The 18,236-nt window shown below is 35.6% G+C and overlaps 1 protein-coding gene across 1 annotated transcript; it reads left to right on the top strand.

Annotated features, from left to right (window-relative positions):
* The first annotated feature begins 7,568 nt into the window (after positions 1–7,568).
* Positions 7,569–13,898, top strand: LOC102800927 (uncharacterized). Its single transcript, XM_006816302.3, has 4 exons — positions 7,569–7,710; positions 7,797–8,020; positions 9,544–9,744; positions 13,384–13,898. Exons 2-4 carry the CDS (start codon positions 7,951–7,953, stop codon positions 13,758–13,760), a joined length of 648 nt encoding a protein of 215 aa, XP_006816365.1. The 5' UTR covers positions 7,569–7,710; positions 7,797–7,950; the 3' UTR covers positions 13,761–13,898.
* Positions 13,899–18,236: the final 4,338 nt, after the last annotated feature.

The following is an 18,236-nucleotide window of genomic DNA, read 5'->3' as shown; positions in this document are numbered from 1 at the left end:
ATAAAACAGAAAAATCAACAGCATCAACTTTGAGAGTGAGGTATTTAGGTCACTAGCTGTTTCATTAGGCATGAATATCAATAACATAATGTCCACATATGATGAAACAATTGGTAAAACAATTCCTATCTAGTGTGCGCCAACCATGGTTTATTTCAGCCATAAATGGTATGTCAATTGTTAAAATAGAACGCAGGTTAAAAAAGAAATGGCGCCGCTCAGAAGCGCAGTTAAATTATGATGGTAATTCCAAGGTTCAGATGTCGGATATGAATTATTTCACGTGCAATTGGGAACATTAAGAAGATCAAAACAACTATATTTCACATTATTGACAAATTATTACACACACACAAAAAGGAAATAACATACCCGACTTTTATCCACCTTTGGAATTACCTTGTCATTTTATTGATTTTTTTTTCATTAACAAGTTTAATGTAATAATATTAGCTTGAGTGACACTGCTGTCCATATCCATTCAATTCGCAATAAGTTAACAGAATTTACTATCTGAAGACGATGTTTTGAATCAAATTTATGCATCTATATTGATGAAATTGTAGGTTATGCTAGTAAGTAATATTTAGTTTATTCTTCACTGTCGAATGGTGTTCGCCGCCAATGTTTAAGAGAACGTTGTACCACCTTTGTGACTTCACATATAGTAACTATTGTCCGATGTCAATTGCGTCACTTGTATATATCTAGATTGGGTTATTGTATTAGTTTATTGTATGAGATAACGAATGTTTAATTGTCGAAGTTGTAGACGGCGCATGACGCAGCAGGTAGGATTATGTTGGAGACCAGAAAATATGACTATATTACACCTGATCTAATTAGACTTCACTGGCTCCCAGTTAAAGAATGAATTGTATATACAATGTTGTTAGTTTACCGATCTCCTAAGTATTACGATAAATTGGTTATTTATATACAGAGGACGTTTACTGCTAGCAACAGCTGACAAAACGATTCCGAGATTCGTTTTCCGAAAATATGATTTACCTCGTATCCCATAACTAAGATCCACAAAATAATTCTCTGTTCTAAAACAAAATTGGGTATTTTTTAAATGATGTTGATGACATATTTCAAAATCGAGTTCTCTCTTTTAGACTAAACTGGACGTAGCTGGGACATGCTGGTTGCCTAATATTTGAGCATTCGTTTTATAATAATAGCACACTAGTTGAACGTCATAATCCCGTTATATCTGTATTTAGTACATTAACCATATTCGCGGGATGATTATATATCTCCTGCCCTCGATCGGCTGATATTCCCGAGCGGGGACACAGAAACCTCAATGCCATTCAATATGTGTTCAATATTCAACGTGCGTACTCTTACACTAGTTTCATATTAGCAAACATACACTCTCTTAAGTATACAGGGTTTGTTTATCACTGAACATCGATATAAGCTATAGTCACAACGGGCTTTGAACTCCAAAGGGCATGAGTAGCGGGAAACAGATGACGCTACTTATAAGTTTCTGTATTATGGTGTCATCCAGAAATCGTCGACGCGTGTCCAAAATTGAAATTACGAGCGTACCTTCTAGTTGTTAAGGGTACCACTGTAAAAGAATCAGTATAGTATATATAGTATACCCCCCTGAGACAGCGCGATTTTTTCTTCCCGGCAACGTGATCATAACCCATGTTTTCTAAGCTCAAGTTTCGTCTGATTGATATACCACGGGCGGAACTCCAATTATTGAACACAGTTCAAGTAATAATATTTGATATAATGTATTAACTCATCATCAAATATTACGCGCAGAAAACACGAAAGAGGCATCATATCTCCAATTAGGTCACCTCCTAAGGGTTTTTTTTTTCGTCGCTTTAACTGGTGAATTATGATCATATAGAATTACGATCAGCGAACCTTGTGCGACCTTCGCGTCGAAATATTTTTCACGTTGCATCCGCAGGAGAAATAACAAATGGTTTCATCGCAGCGCTTGGGGGAAATGAAAACTCTCGTTTTCTAATTACCATACTGCGTATATATACGCGCGCTATCCCATAATAGTTTCTGCTGAATTAAGATGGATGGACTGAAGAAATAAACGAGCAGAGGATGCCCGCACCTGCTTGTCGCCTCTAAGGCTATTTATATCTTGATAGAAACAGAAGAATGCCTGCTGTCGCAACAAAAGAAAACGGCAACATCTTTTCATGCCACTTGTCGATTTCACAAGGTGTATTGGAAAATAACATGTTCAGGATTACTATCTTTATGCACTTAAGTGACCTTCCAGTCAGGGGATCACGGCAAAGTGAGCATCCTGAATTAGTTACTTAGCTTTTCTCTCCGTATATACATTTTTGAAAGGCACGGAGTTGTAAATCAAGCATGATAAACGAAATGTGCTAACAAAAATACAACTTAAATGTCAATTGTATTTACAGTTACGTAACGCATTTTCAATCTACGTTACAAACAAGTTATTGACAGTTGACTACACCAAATCAATTCGCAGTAACCACGTCAGGGGATGCTTGAAGTAAGATTCCTTTATTTTGTTTCTGTTTTACTTTAGATGTGAACACAAGATTCAAGAAATGAAAATTCTGAACGACAAGGGACTGACCAATAACAAATGCAATCCCTTATATCACGAAAACTCCATATGATAAAGCAATGTAACTATTTTTGATATTTCCGTATGTAATGAAAATATCGCCGTTAGAGTGTTACACTATTTGTCATGTATGATTGTTAGGAAATATTTTAGTTCGAATATTTCTGATAGTTTCAACTCAATCTGATTAAAATCCGATGTAGGTATGAGACTCCAATTTTTTTTATTTATTTTTTTATTATTATTTTAATTTTTTTTGTAAACAGGTATCTTTAGTATTCATCAATTTGTTATTTAACCAAGATTCTCAACAGGCATTTTGGAATAGTTGTGCTATTTTGATAAACAGTACCAATAGTAGGTAGCCACATATTCCTGTTGACTTAACAACAAAAATTAAAATTCTAAAACTGTGATGAATAGCTGCCAAATACTTTTATAAATATAACAAGAGTATTTTCAGTAAATTAGTGATTGATAAACGTATTTTCTTTGAGAGATAAATATTTATTGATACTTGAATAAACCTTGTTATGTCAATTTTTTTTAAGCAGATGAACATGAAAATTTAATTAATGGTTTGATATACCTGTAAATATATGCTATGTTTCATGACATTAACCAATATGTCACTTATTTAGGTGATGTGGTTTTTTGCTCTTCATGCCACTGATGAATTCATTTGATGCAAAATCTTCAAATAAGTTAACCCTCCTACATAATGTTACATTTATTATATATTTTTTTAATTTACATGATTAAACAAGACTGTTGAGATGGTTCATCATCTCTACCAACTCAACCCGACCCTTGTATCATGACTTTCAATATCGAAAGAGGGATCTAAATGGAGTACATGAGTTGTTTTGATAAAAATGTCCATACCAAAGGTTGTGTGACAGAATATTAATCTCAAACTTTAGTTGGACACTTCAGCTTCTTCTTTTGGATGCAATTCTTGTACAATACTGTCAGTTTCCCTTTAGAACATTTGCATATGAAAAAACTGACTGGGAATACTCCTCTTTGAAATAATGATAAAGAGCTAATGAACAATAAATAATTGTCTGTGGGAAAGTATCTTTCTCTTCTCTTATTTTGTCAATCATCCAATACAATATGGATGCACTGTTCCTAGGAGTCTTTATGACTGACAATCCAATGTTCCTTATATTTGGGCAAATGTTTATAGTCTTACAATCTGGAATAGTGTAATGAGGCTGTCTTTCAACTGGGACTGTAGAGACTTTGAGGCAGTTGTGGTCAGTGCAACAACTGTAACATCAGGTAAAATAGCGTAGTTCCCCAAACATGCTAGAAAAATTCCTTGAATGCACTTTGTTGTGTCTTACACCTGCCATCTAGTTGTTCACCCCTACAAAAAAGATCACAGAAATTATCATTTGAAGGTAAAAATGTACAAGTTAGGACTCCAAATCTAATCATTTCCTGATTTTGAAAAACAAATTCTCTATTAAATAAAACATGTACACTGAAATTCTGTTAAAATGAGCAGCTTTATAATGAATTGCCCAAATAACTTAATGAACAAACACAGCTCTGTAGACATGCAGTAGTGGGGGAATATGTTCACATACATCCTACATTAAAAATATTCGCATTTTATCAGAAAATATGAAATGAGTGGCTAAGCCACTTTTAAACCGACCATTCAACATGAACTTATACAATTTATAACACACATAATGCATGGAGGTAAAACTATGATTTTAATGTTGAGTGGAAATCTTATCTGAACGTTCATTAATGAAACCACAGGATAAACTATGATAACAGAACCAGGTTCCTGAATTATACTTGGGTAGATTAGTGATTTAACCAAATCCAATTGGCAGGATGGCTTGGACATTGTTTTTTGATAACAGATGTGTTAATGCCTCCTTCTTGCACACCTTAAAGAAATGTGCACATTTAATATAACGCAATAAAAAAAAATGACTCGGCAAATAAATTATTCACGTTACTTGTTCAAGCATATAGGTCACAGTCATGGCATAAAGACAAAACTGTTACTGTTACTCACAGGTGCTCGGACCGTTTAATGATCGAGTAACGCCGCCTCACCTGTGGTAATACAAGGTCATCAAAGTTGAAATCCGAATTATCTCAAATGAATTACATACATCAATCGAGATTGCTCACAAAATATAATTAAGTTTTTGTAAAAGTGATTAAAACTCACCTCAAATTCGGAATCCTCTATTGATTTCACATCGGTTCTAACATTACTTGCAGCCATCTTGAACTAACCAGGAACGATGAGTCTGGCACATGCGCAAAGTCAGACAGCTATTTTTGTAAGCCGCACTATGATTGGTCGACAAAACTCGTCGAAAACTGATCTCGTTGTACGAGATTTGTATAGGCTTGAGTCAGATGTAGTTAGAGGCGACTGGGACACGATTTTCTAAGAACTGATCAACGGCAAGAAAAACCAAAATATCGACATATTCAAACTAAAATACAAATAAATATAATATAGAGGGTTACAAAAAAAAACAATAAATAAATAATAATAAAAAAAAATTCGAGCCTCATACCTACATCGGATTTTAATCAGATTGGTTTCAACTATAAGTTGAAATATATGAAGTTAACACGTGTTATATAAAGCCTCATTCACTGAAAAGACTTACAATTCTTACAATTTCAATTTGTATGTTCATTTGTAAGTAGGCATTTCTCGCAGGTTGTGTCAAGATATAGAATTGATTTTTCTCCACAATTAGTAGACATATGCACCCCGAAACCGTGAGTATATTGATGGCCTAATACACAAACAGGCGATAGACAACGTACATGGAATGTCGATCGTCTGTATAAATGTGACAAATGTTACGCAATTAACACTTAACACTTCCGTTGATATTTTACGTGTTTCACAAAGCTTCCAAACGTGTGTGATACAATATCAAATTTATTAAACACGAGGTTTTGATAAGACACAAATTATCCCCTGACGTGTATTTCAGACTGCTCGGTGTCGATATCACAGTATATGTAAGTACAGAATCAGCAATCGAGATATATACATTCATATATTCATTGTATCACCGATATTCGATACAGTGCATACTAATTAGCGTCATTTGCATAGCAACAAGGGTAGCGTTTTTCTCTTCACAAAAAACGGTTCTAATTACCTGTCGGAAAGTAATTGAGATCTATTGCATTTATTGATAAAATGACATTCACAGTGTTCATCCGGGTCCTAATGAATACAACTATGTATGGCTGCAAACATTCGGCAAACACTGGATGGGTGAAGACAGCGCGACATACGACAACATCACAATGAAATGTACCTTCCATACACAGCACGACATATTGTCGTATTGAACATGTCGTGTTGATCGAGACGATATCTTATTTGAATATTTTCCTAATGCTAATATTTTACAAAAATTTATATAAATATTATATATGGTGGTTTATATTACACGTAACATTATTAGTTCTGTAACTGAATGTGGGATTAATATCAGCTACCTCTGCCGATATGTGTTCCTTGCTATTGAATTGAGGAGGCATACAATTAAATAACCTGGCGCATATTAGTTGACAGTCTATCGCGGATCGCAATGTCACGCTCTCACGTTTATATTCAAATGTGATTAGTAGAAAGAGGACAGTATACATCGCTTTATCTTCACTGTCTATTGCCTGTTTTACAGTGATTAGAGAGAAGAGCATGCCGTATTACATGTCGTTAGTGATTGAATGAGCAGTCAGTCATATCGCAAATCAAATCCTGTGCAGTCATGATGGATGTAATATTTTCCAATTCTTTTGGGAGAAATAAACTATGATGTTGTAATATTTTTTGTTGAAAACCACATGTGTTATATACTCTATCTATCGTTATTGGCAGATAGAAATAGTCGCCATGACTACAGAAGATACGAGATTAACAACAACACTGTCTAGTAAATGAGTTTCAAATTGAGGAAGGAAGATAATTTGTCAGCTGCCCACAACACGGTTTAAGTGGGATACAACTTTACACACACATGCATATGAGTTATTGAAATGGTCATGCATAGTCACAATTTCAAATTTCTTGTATACACATTGGTATCTATTGTGATGAACTTACAGTAGTACTAAGTCAATATTATCGTCTTTGAACTCCGATTGAAGTACTTGGATATTTGATATGCGATTCTACAGAAAGCTGTCGGTTAATTGTTTATGTTTTTATATTATTTGAGGCCATGTGATGATTGGGAGATGCTAATTACAATTGTAATGCATTTACCGAATTCTAACCGTGCCCCCAGCAGAATATTGGTCTACTCCCCGCTTTATGATAGCAATATACATTTACTAAGCTGATGGCCACTGAAACGTTAAAGCGGTAGAGTCGTCACCTGCGCACGCGCGGGAATTGATTCCCAAGCGACGATAACAACACACGCTAAAAACGCAAAGACTCATGGGTAGACCCTTGTTTATAAACAATGACACGCTAGTACGTTAGTACCTTCCATGCTGAAATATTGGAGTATTGAAGCTTGCCTTCGCTCAAGGCTATTTTGTAGGAAATCATTTTTTGAAGAGTCTTCACAATTCGATTTCGGGATTATTCTGCATAATACTAATAATAATAATTCTCATAAACTATACGAAAACGTCACAGAAAAGTTTTGCTACAGATTCAAGGTGCTGGATATTAACTATTAAGTACACCCCTTTCTCAATTCATCTAATAGTCTTTATTGGTTCCACCCATTGTCAACCTATGTCGTCATTAACGAACACACCTTAGACAGTGACTCTATAGTTTGGTTGGATGAGGCCAAGTAATGACCCCACTATAGAGCAACAGTTCACTTCTCACGTAAATTAAAACTAACACTGTACACCATGTTTACATCAAAAGTATTACCGGTATTATCTGGACCAGTCTTGACCGGTCCATGGTTAGTAAGGGACGACTTTCACATATCCTATTATGTATATAACCGGTAAATTGCCGAATCAGCGAGCACATAAGAGTTTAAATGCCACACACTAACGCTTAGCGTGTGTTATTAGAAACGGAGCGATAGTGTATTTACGAAAATAGTGTTGACTCATACGGGCGAAAGGTACTGTATATTCTAATCCTCGTCCATTATATTTTCTATATATAGTAGAAAGCCAGCTTAATAACGGCATTGTTGTTATGTTTCAGAGAGCGTGCAACTAGCACATACCAGTACAAGTTATCAAGACACACGCCGCCAGTTATATATTATTATAGAGAGACACACAGCGCAGGTGCACTTGTCTTTGTTTGAGCTGATTAATTTGAAAAACAAACAAAACATACTGTTTTTGTTTCAAGAATGCATTGGCGGATTTTAGAAGTCGTGATAGTTTGGTCGTTTGCTGTTTTGGACGCTTATGGTCATAAATGTGAGTTGTATTGTTATTATCGTTTCACGTCGTCGATTGTCGAGCTCAGACAATACACACCACCGTGACGTCAGTACAATGCAATGGAAACTGTGTTATTCGGGCACAGTGCGATTAGAAAATTCCATGTAAGCTATACTTGGTTTCAATAACAAATTACGGGCAAAAGAAAATTTCGACAAAATATATAAACTAAGTCTTTCCTGTTATATTTGTTGACTGTGGATATTAGTAGTGGTTCTAGTCACATGTTGTATTTCGACAGTATGTTATATCTTAAAATAGAACCGACACTCTGAAATGACGTTATGAGTTGTGTGTTCGTATAATTGCATATAAGTTATATCAATATTTATATTTCATAATAATAATCATTATTATATTCAAACCATTAATGCGCGAACTTTTCAGTCTATGTACAACAGAATGACGACGTCACAAGTGTTGTCATGAACACAATCTTTCACATAATAAGGCAGGTAATATTGTTCAAATTAGCGAGACTTTTTAAAAGTTTTTCTTGAATTATATTTACCGGATGCAGCCACGTATCAACCAAAACTCATAACGCGGCGTTCTGTAAGCTGAGTTGAACCGTACGTGGTGACAAACGATTTGACCGACAGTTTGTGTCACCGTTATTGTTTACGTGCACGTCATTTCCCCAGTGAACAAAACAAGTGCGTCGTTGAATGCCAACCGAATGACATCATTTGTTTATCAACTCGTATCACACTCCACAGGGCAATACACGCTTCTCAAAGCAACAAACTTTCACCCAGTAAGCTATTGCGCATGCTAGGGCGGTGTTACAACGCAGTGCGCACAAGCAGATCGGCGATCATCACAAATGTGAACCAAACACGTGGTATTCCAATGTGTGTATAACACACCAATATATTTATTCCATTCTCGAAAAATGTTTTGATCGGATGTCTCATTTCAGTGAGATGTTTTACGTGACTACACTGAAATGATATATATTGATTTTAAACGAGATTATGTGAAATCCAGATGTCCTGTATTGAATGATGGGAGGCGTGTTGTAACAAGGCGGTTATGGTTCCGTGTCGCTAAAAATAACAATACGTGACAGTGTCGATTCTGGTCTAGCATTTGCCGAATACAATAAAAGAGTAAATCATATACAATCATGTTTTATAATCCGTCACACTTAACTATATTAAATATACGATAGGGTACGGTACTGTCTTCTGTACGAGTTATTATCATACGACAGTCTATATATCACAATCTACCCATGAGAACCGAAGACAGCGATAAAAATGAATCGGTGATTTAATATTTGGTCCGCATTACGCAGAGGAAATTTCAACCCTATAAAACTACAGAGTGCGATAAATCAACACTGACATGACTATAGTGGACATACTACAAGAATATGCTATTAGCTAAGGCGAGCCAAATTGATGTTTAAATTATTTTTTTTGAATACACAAGGGCATAGTAATCGTAGAAACAAGAAAATGTTGTTGTCAATCACGACTAATTTATGCTTTCAGTAAACTCTGAATCCCAGACGACGCAGAAAAGCAGTGAAGAAGTTGACAATATTGTCTTTAAGAACTATGGAATATGGATACTGTGTTTCTCTGTTGGCGTAGTGTTAGCTATTACCGTTATAAGCGTGGCGGTTGCCTTATTAACGAAGTGGTTATGCAAAAGGTTTGGTCTCGTGTCGTCTGATCCAAGCATTATTAATGGTGAGATTTCTCTGTGTTGTTTTATTTTATTTTTAAGCACTTGTGAAGTTAAGTGGGCAAATGAGGTCTTCTCTTGTTTACTAAATTGTGCGGGGATATTGAATGAGGAATTCAGGAAATTCCTTCGGGACTTCTAGTATTTTTACTGGACTTTCAGACCAATGTTGTTATAAATCGACGACATAGTTTTTGGTCTGAAAGATAGAGGGCAACTTCCTCCTCATTTTTTAAAGAGAGAGGTAAACCCGGGACTTGAAAAGAGTCTACCAATCTACTGACTGAGTTAAGTCGGAGAGATGGAACATGTGGCTTGTGATTTCACATGCACGTATCAGTTGTTTTTGCTCATCAATTCATTGTTCGTCAAAATTTACATAACACACTTATGCAGCAATGTTGGGCAAGTGAATATGTAAATTTAAATAGCAGCTGATACTGAAATGGATCAGGGATTTCTAGAAATCCATTAAAACCTCTGTAGCTTAAAATTTGTAACAACGTTCTGTGTTGTATCACATTATTTTAGATATAGAAAACCACCTCTTCCTCGTTTTGGGTTTTGGCTCGTCTATTCTAAGCCAGAAAACCCTCTGTGTCGGTGGTTCTCCATTAAATACTAGTCACTTGTACGGAATCCAAGAATGATATACCGTAGATTTATCAATCATTCAGGTTTCTTTTGCTGATTTCACACATTATTATGGTGAATGAGATTGGTACTCGAACATGTTTTATACCCAATCCTCAACCACCACAATCGAGACTGGCTCGGCACGGTTTAACTGATGCAAAAAATACCTGTGATTGTGCACAGATGAGATCGCAGAGGAAGTGAGTTTCTTGACGCAAGACGCATGCCATACCTGTTCTAGCAGTATCTCTCATCCAATGTTTAAATGTTTTACGAATAATTGCCCCTCTATTGAAAACATCTATGAATATTTAATAACTTTAGCGACAGCTGTGTTTCAGTTATTAAAACTGACAAATGTCCCACTTGATTAATTATTACACAAAGCATTCTAAACCCCGTTCAAATCGTATGTCAAATAAATTAAATACATACATACGTACATACGGAAATTATGAAATCTTCCGTTAAAGTTATTGCAATAAATTGTCTCATACAAACACTTCCTAGCTACTAAAAACACATGCATATTTTATGGTTTTATGATAGGAAACGTAATTAATTACACAAGTATTATTTCGAACATTTTGCATGGCGATATACAAGGCCGTTTAGAAATAGGTGGAAGAAAGATAAAACATATGGTCACTATAAGAGATCGAAGAGCACAACTTTACAGTATTGAAATTGTTATTTCTCGGGCATTTCTTAGAATGTAGCTTTCATTTATTCAATATATTACATATAACGAGTATTTTAACACTCTAGATAATTTACATTAAATTTCTGGCACTGGCAGATGGAAATACGTCAAAGAAAAAAGTATTATATCACTGTGCCCAATCAATATTCTCATTCCCAGTTTACACTGATAGGCACAAGACCATATATGGTCAAATAAATGGGTTATACAGCTAGTGATGCCAAAGAACGTGAGACAACTACGATGCCAGGCTGCAGTAGATGTTACCTAATAGGAAACGCAACATGTAGTCTCGTCATAAAACAACATAACTGTTTAAAAGCCATTAAAACCACCTATAGGTGGCAAATGTTAGACATAAAATAAACGTAACATATCACCAATTAATTTCAAATAATTAATCAATTAGCAATCAGTGTTTTTCACATGATCGAGTTACGGTGCTAATGAGGTTAAATACGCGCGTAAAAATAGGTTTGCATATAAAAATAAAAGGTGACGATAGAAAATAGCACAATGTCACAGTGTCAGAGTACATTGTTTGCAATAATCAAGCTACTCTGACAGAGATATTCATTAAAACAATTAATTAATATCTAAGCTTCAAGGGTCAGCGTGCCGTAATTGTGCATTTAATCGACATTACTCGGTAACGATAGCTGTAATCGGACCTCCGGTCCCGATAATGAGCCTCAAATTCAGTGTCAAGTAACGGTAGCTGTAATCGGACCCCGGTCCTATAATGCTCGTCAAACCCACTTTGAGTGGCAGAAGTTTGCCATTAATCAATACGCCAAAAATTAGGCTCAGTCGTCTTAATGAGCTGTGTCGATTTTCTCCACGTTTCGTTGATATCCGATCTATATTGTGAGAAATTATGGTTCCTGGGAATTTGATGACATAGCATCAAAGTCATATGCATTATGTGATCCAGAGGATAGAAAAACTTAAGGCGAAAATAGAAATTCACGAAATTTCACGTCAGAGCGTGTTTGTTTTTGGTGGGAGCTTTCAAATTTAAACTTGCACATTATTAAATCTGATATATGTCAGCATATTTTAACTCTAACAATAATGACAAGATTAATATTATGCAATTATTCACGACTAGCTGATAACGGATGACTACACTGATCGCGTGACCTGGCACCACCCCCATGCAATTCCTACTAATTCAAACGAAATCCTTTAAGTGTTTGACTCTGTAATTTATTTGTATTCTGATCGATTTCAGAGCTTTTATGATACGCTCGTCTGAGATCCAATTTTCATGCTCCGGTTGAAACATACTAGTTATATACATGTTGTAAATTTCATTGACAGTGAAAATAGACATGTCAAATAAAACGATAGTGTTTTCTTTTTATTTGTGCCGTTAATGGCCGCAACTGACCAATTTGCGCACAAAATGTCATTTGTGACTTGTACAGTAGATAGCGCTCTAAATAGCCAATTAAAGTGCATTTGTGGCACGGAGATCGGACCGAGGTGTACTAATTTCCATCACTCTAACAACTAGTAGTTCCCTTGACTATACCTTAATTTAAACCCAGGATGGAATGCCCTAGTATCACTCTCATCTCATTTCCAAATTGATCGCTTTGTTCATAATAATACCGATGTCATGTGATTGAGGGACATCGACTAATCTAAAACTCACGATTCATTTGTCATTTAAAGATTGTATTCTCTATTTAGGCACTTTGTTAAAATTAAAACATTTTTTGGAGAGTACTCATCAATGTTTTATTTTCAGTGGAACACACTCAAAAATCGGACCGAGAATACTTCTTGTATTGAAAAAAAGTTGTTTTGTAGGACTTCATTTATATAACATTTATATAATTAATAAGGGTTGCAAATCATAAGAGGTATATCTTCACACAGTTCAGAATACATAACTTTTGACTAGACATTGAAAACAGTTCAAAATATGTTAGGGCCGGCTGAAACGTACAACATACATACATATATAATTTATGCAAACCATCAAAATATCCAATCATGACAAAATGTTTTAAATAAAATGAATTATATTTCACAAAATCGGATAAAAGTGTTCAGGCTTATTTATTTTTCACGATTTTGACAAATCAAGCCAGAAATTCCATTTCATGAATCTTAACAATCAACCACAATTCTGACATATGTAACCTAATATATTAATTGTATATGCAAATGTCGACTTCATCATATACTATCGCATTTAAGAAGCGTGATAAGAAAAGACCATCTCATTCCTAAATTGTATTATTTGACTTAACTGACTAATAAATCATATTCGGCAACTTTTTTTTCTCTGTAGCTAACTGCGATTCACCACCGTCGTATAACAATTGTGTGAATGTTGGAATAATCACCGATGGTCAGTGTAGCTACGAACTTGGAGAAGATATGTGGTCGGACACTGGGGAGACTCCCCCGCCATCTTATGAGAGTGTGTTGGCAATCGCTGAACATCAGCACATGCAATGTGTTCCATATGTTGGCGCTGGCCACCTCCGCGGACCAGCAACACCGCACAACAGGTGCTGGGAATTGACCGAACCATCACCGAACCATGCAGACAATCCCAACTACACAAAGCAAAACATAAACTCGAATTTGACAGCGGAAAATAATGGCGATAATAAAAATTGTGATGTACAATTCGAGATGGACACTTACATTCTACCACGCTGATCGCGGCGGTATTGAGTTGTCAAAAGCCGCTAATGAAGACACGGGCAACTCTGCATTTTGAATAAAGTGCGCGGTTCGCACAAAGCGTAAACATTACCCTACGCCTGTGGTATTTGAAAACGCTGAAAAGAGAGACCTGTAATAGTGCCGAGAATCTCTTAACCATTCCATCGTAACGAATGTACCACACTTACTGTACTTTTGTATGCAGATCATAGTATATTATGTTCGCTTGTGTTTCCTGCCAGACCCATTTAAAATGACGGTCTCTTCTCTGATGAGCACAAACAGTTGACGATAACAAGAAAAGATGAATATCGTCGATCGGAAAAGAAGCCGCTGAATTTGAGAAGACACTGTCAGTTATATTCGCGACTATACTATAATATATTTTGTTTAAATTATTCAGTTATTTTGTAATACTCAGAAAGTTCACATCTGGTTTATATTATTTAATATGTTCTAGATTGACACTGGCGTACTAGTATATCATAATCACTACAGCTACGTGATGACACGTAGTAGCTATTACATACGTCATGATACGGCGTTTACTCGGCGAATAGCTTGATATGATAGTATTTTTTATAAAGTATATATATTCTTACCAATAATTTAGGAAGTAATCTCGTGTTCAATCGGTTCATAAAACCGCGCCAAAATAATCGATATCATTCCAAATTTAAAACCCATTATTTAAACAAATATTGTTATCTTCGAAGTGCTCAGAAACTTCAATATTTGATAGATACGCTATCATAATGTAATTGTATTTGATTTTTTATAATAAATTAAAGCCGATTTTTTGTCACTGTGTTGCAATGAAATGTCAATCCTTAGATCCAGGAATTCTTAATGTGCCAGTACAGTTGATGAAATGTGATGTATATTTCATTCGGGAGAAATATGTTGAATCTTACTCCTGTGTTGCGTGCACGTACAGAAAGACACGAAGGCCGTGGAATCGTTTTCTTAACGCAAATATATGTATATTGCAAAACACTCTTGATATATATCAACTATCTTGGATTAATCTCAATTAAAATGTATTTGACTAAGCCCAGAATAACTGTAGTTCCATAGGATTATTGTCGCCATGGAAACAGAAAAAACGCATCCGATGACATACTTGAGAGAATGACCTAGACATACACGACAGAATAACAAAAAATGGATGGTTATTTTAACGCATGCGTGCCACTCACGTAGAGCGCAAAGGCGTGCAACGTTAATGGTAAACGTGTCGTCGCATTACTTCATAATTTCAATTTAATTGTTGGTGATACACCATTATCTCTACTTATCCATCGGATATGCGGATGTAAGATAAATCCCTTTGCACAGCTTCAAAGATCTTATTGTGGAAATCGTATCGCCGTTTAAGGATGTTTAGATTTCTATTACTACTTGGCACAATAATATACGGATGTATGAAGACAATTACAAGACTTTTGAGTGTATTGGACGACACGCCCTGTATGTAGGTAGGTTGCACTTGCTTCGCATCTTAGTATGCTCGGGTTTAGTGTCGGTAGTAAAAAACATCGTAGTTGTAGCGGCTCCGGGGCATCTATTATATGGGTCCCATATAATGCATACAACCCGTGTAGCGCGTTTCCCCCCACCAAATTCTAAACGTGTCACACGGCGACTGCAGAGCTTTAATTTGAAACAGCCAGAAGTAAGTACAACTAGGATTATCAAGTAGGTGAATAAATTATAACAAATGTATATTTCATTATATTATCACATACCCAGCAGCTGTCATTCGGTCGACCTAATGCACATGCGCAAACGGAATTGTGTGAGGCGTGTGAATTTGTGATATTCCTACATTGCGTTCCTCCTGTCGATTAACATTAGAATCATGTGATAAAGCGTTTCCGAATATTAAAGATAACCAGGCGAATGAAACCAAAAATAATTTACGTAAATACATTGAAATTTGGTCTACAAAATTATTTTGCAAAATTCAGGTTCATCTCATGAAGTGAGTCATGCGCAAGTCACGTGTTATGAAGAGGTTGATTATTGCCCGAAGCTGACATGAAAGCTTATCCCTTTTTGGTTTATGATATCAACTTGTTACACCTAATCTCCCACTGATAATATTCAGTCAAATGACCTTGATAATACCAACATGCATACATATATAATGCATGATATGTGCAGTAGCAGTGACACGATATTGAAATAGTTGTCTCAGCCATTTTCATTACTTCCATATACGCGTAAAGAATCCACTTGTTTACACAGTCGAATAATTTGAAAGATTGTACGTCTACTATTCGCCGTTTGAATTAGTTATAGCGGTGTACAGTGTATTTGTTTGTTTGCTTGTAAGTATGTCTACTATTCACACTCTGATGCAGTTATAGCAATGTAATTATTCTACTATTCACTATCTGAGGTAGTTAAATCATTGTACGGTGTATGTGTTTGTACTATTCGCTTATGGGGTAGTTAAAGCGATGTATACTACCCTCTATTTAACCTCTGGGTTAGTTATAGCGATGTAAGTATGTCTACTATTCGCAATCTGAGGTAGTTATAGCGATGTAAGTATGTCTACTATTCACCATCTAAGGTAGTTATAGCATTGTAAGTATGTCTACTATTCACCATCTGAGGTAGTTATAGCGATGTAAGTATGTCTACTACTCACCATCTGAGGTAGTTATAGAGATGTAAGTATGTCTACTATTCACCATCTAAGGTAGTTATAGCGATGTAAGTATGTTTACTATTCACCATCTGAGGTAGTTATAGCGATGTAAGTATGTCTACTACTCACCATCTGAGGTAGTTATAGAGATGTAAGTATGTCTACTATTCACCATCTAAGGTAGTTATAGCGATGTAAGTATGTTTACTATTCACCATCTGAGGTAGTTATAGCGATGTAAGTATGTCTACTACTCACCATCTGAGGTAGTTATAGAGATGTAAGTATGTCTACTATTCACCATCTAAGGTAGTTATAGCGATGTAAGTATGTTTACTATTCACCATCTGAGGTAGTTATAGCGCTGTAAGTACGTCTACTATTCACACTCTGATGCAGTTATAGCAATGTAATTATGTCTACTATTCACTATCTGAGGTAGTTAAATCATTGTACGGTGTATGTGTTTGTACTATTCGCTTATGGGGTAGTTAAAGCGATGTATACTACCCTCTATTTAACCTCTGGGTTAGTTATAGCGATGTAAGTATGTCTACTATTGGCAATCTGAGGTAGTTATAGCAATGTAAGTATGTCTACTATTCACCATCTGAGGTAGTTATAGCGATGTAAGTATGTCTACTATTCACCATCTGAGGTAGTTATAGCGATGTAAGTATGTCTACTATTCACCATCTGAGGTAGTTATAGCGATGTAAGTATGTCTACTATTCATCATCTGAGGTAGTTATAGCGATGTAAGTATGTCTACTATTCACCATCTGAGGTAGTTATAGCATTGTAAGTATGTCTACTATTCACCATCTAAGGTAGTTATAGCATTGTAAGTATGTCTACTATTCACCATCTGAGGTAGTTATAGCGATGTACGTATGTCTACTATTCATCATCTAAGGTAGTTATAGCGATGTAAGTATGTTTACTATTCATCATCTGAGGTAGTTATAGCGTTGTAAGTATGTCTACTATTTATCATCTGAGGTAGTTATAGCGATGTACGTATGTCTACTATTCATCATCTAAGGTAGTTGTAGCGATGTAAGTATGTCTACTGCTCATCATCTAAGGTAGTTATAGCGATGTACGTATGTCTACTATTCATCATCTAAGGTAGTTATAGCGATGTAAGTATGTCTACTATTCATCATCTGAGGTAGTTATAGCGTTGTAAGTATGTCTACTATTTATCATCTGAGGTAGTTATAGCGATGTAAGTATGTCTACTATTCACCATCTAAGGTAGTTATAGCGATGTAAGTATGTCTACTATTCATCATCTGAGGTAGTTATAGCGTTGTAAGTATGTCTACTATTTATCATCTGAGGTAGTTATAGCGATGTAAGTATGTCTACTATTCATCATCTAAGGTAGTTATAGCGATGTAAGTATGTCTACTATTCATCATCTAAGGTAGTTATAGCGATGTAAGTATGTCTACTATTCATCATCTAAGGTAGTTATAGCGATGTAAGTATGTCTACTATTCATCATCTAAGGTAGTTATAGCGATGTAAGTATGTCTACTATTCATCATCTAAGGTAGTTATAGCGTTGTAAGTATGTCTACTATTCATCATCTAAGGTAGTTATAGCGTTGTAAGTATTATACTATTCACCATCTGAGGTAGTTACAGCGATGTAAGTATGTCTACTATTCACCATCTAAGGTAGTTATAGCGGTGTAAGTATGTCTACTATTCATCATCTGAGGTAGTTATAGCGATGTAAGTATTATACTATTCACCATCTGAGGTAGTTATAGCGATGTAAGTATGTCTACTATTTATCA

This window comes from Saccoglossus kowalevskii, chromosome 3 (assembly GCF_978046115.1).
Source record: "Saccoglossus kowalevskii chromosome 3, keSacKowa6.1, whole genome shotgun sequence".
Classification (NCBI taxonomy): Eukaryota; Metazoa; Hemichordata; class Enteropneusta; family Harrimaniidae; genus Saccoglossus; species Saccoglossus kowalevskii.
The sequence above is the reverse complement of the archived record's forward strand: the minus strand, read 5'-3'. Positions and strand labels throughout refer to the sequence as shown.

What these genes read in the sequence shown, in the direction of transcription:
- LOC102800927 (XM_006816302.3), top strand. Translation starts at nt 7,951, where the DNA reads ATGCATTGGCGGATTTTAGAAGTCGTGATAGTTTGGTCGTTTGCTGTT. An exon ending in GGACGCTTATGGTCATAAAT is followed by an intron (nt 8,021 to 9,543) that starts GTGAGTTGTATT and finishes TTATGCTTTCAG; the next exon opens with TAAACTCTGAATCCCAGACG. An exon ending in TGATCCAAGCATTATTAATG is followed by an intron (nt 9,745 to 13,383) that starts GTGAGATTTCTC and finishes TTTTCTCTGTAG; the next exon opens with CTAACTGCGATTCACCACCG.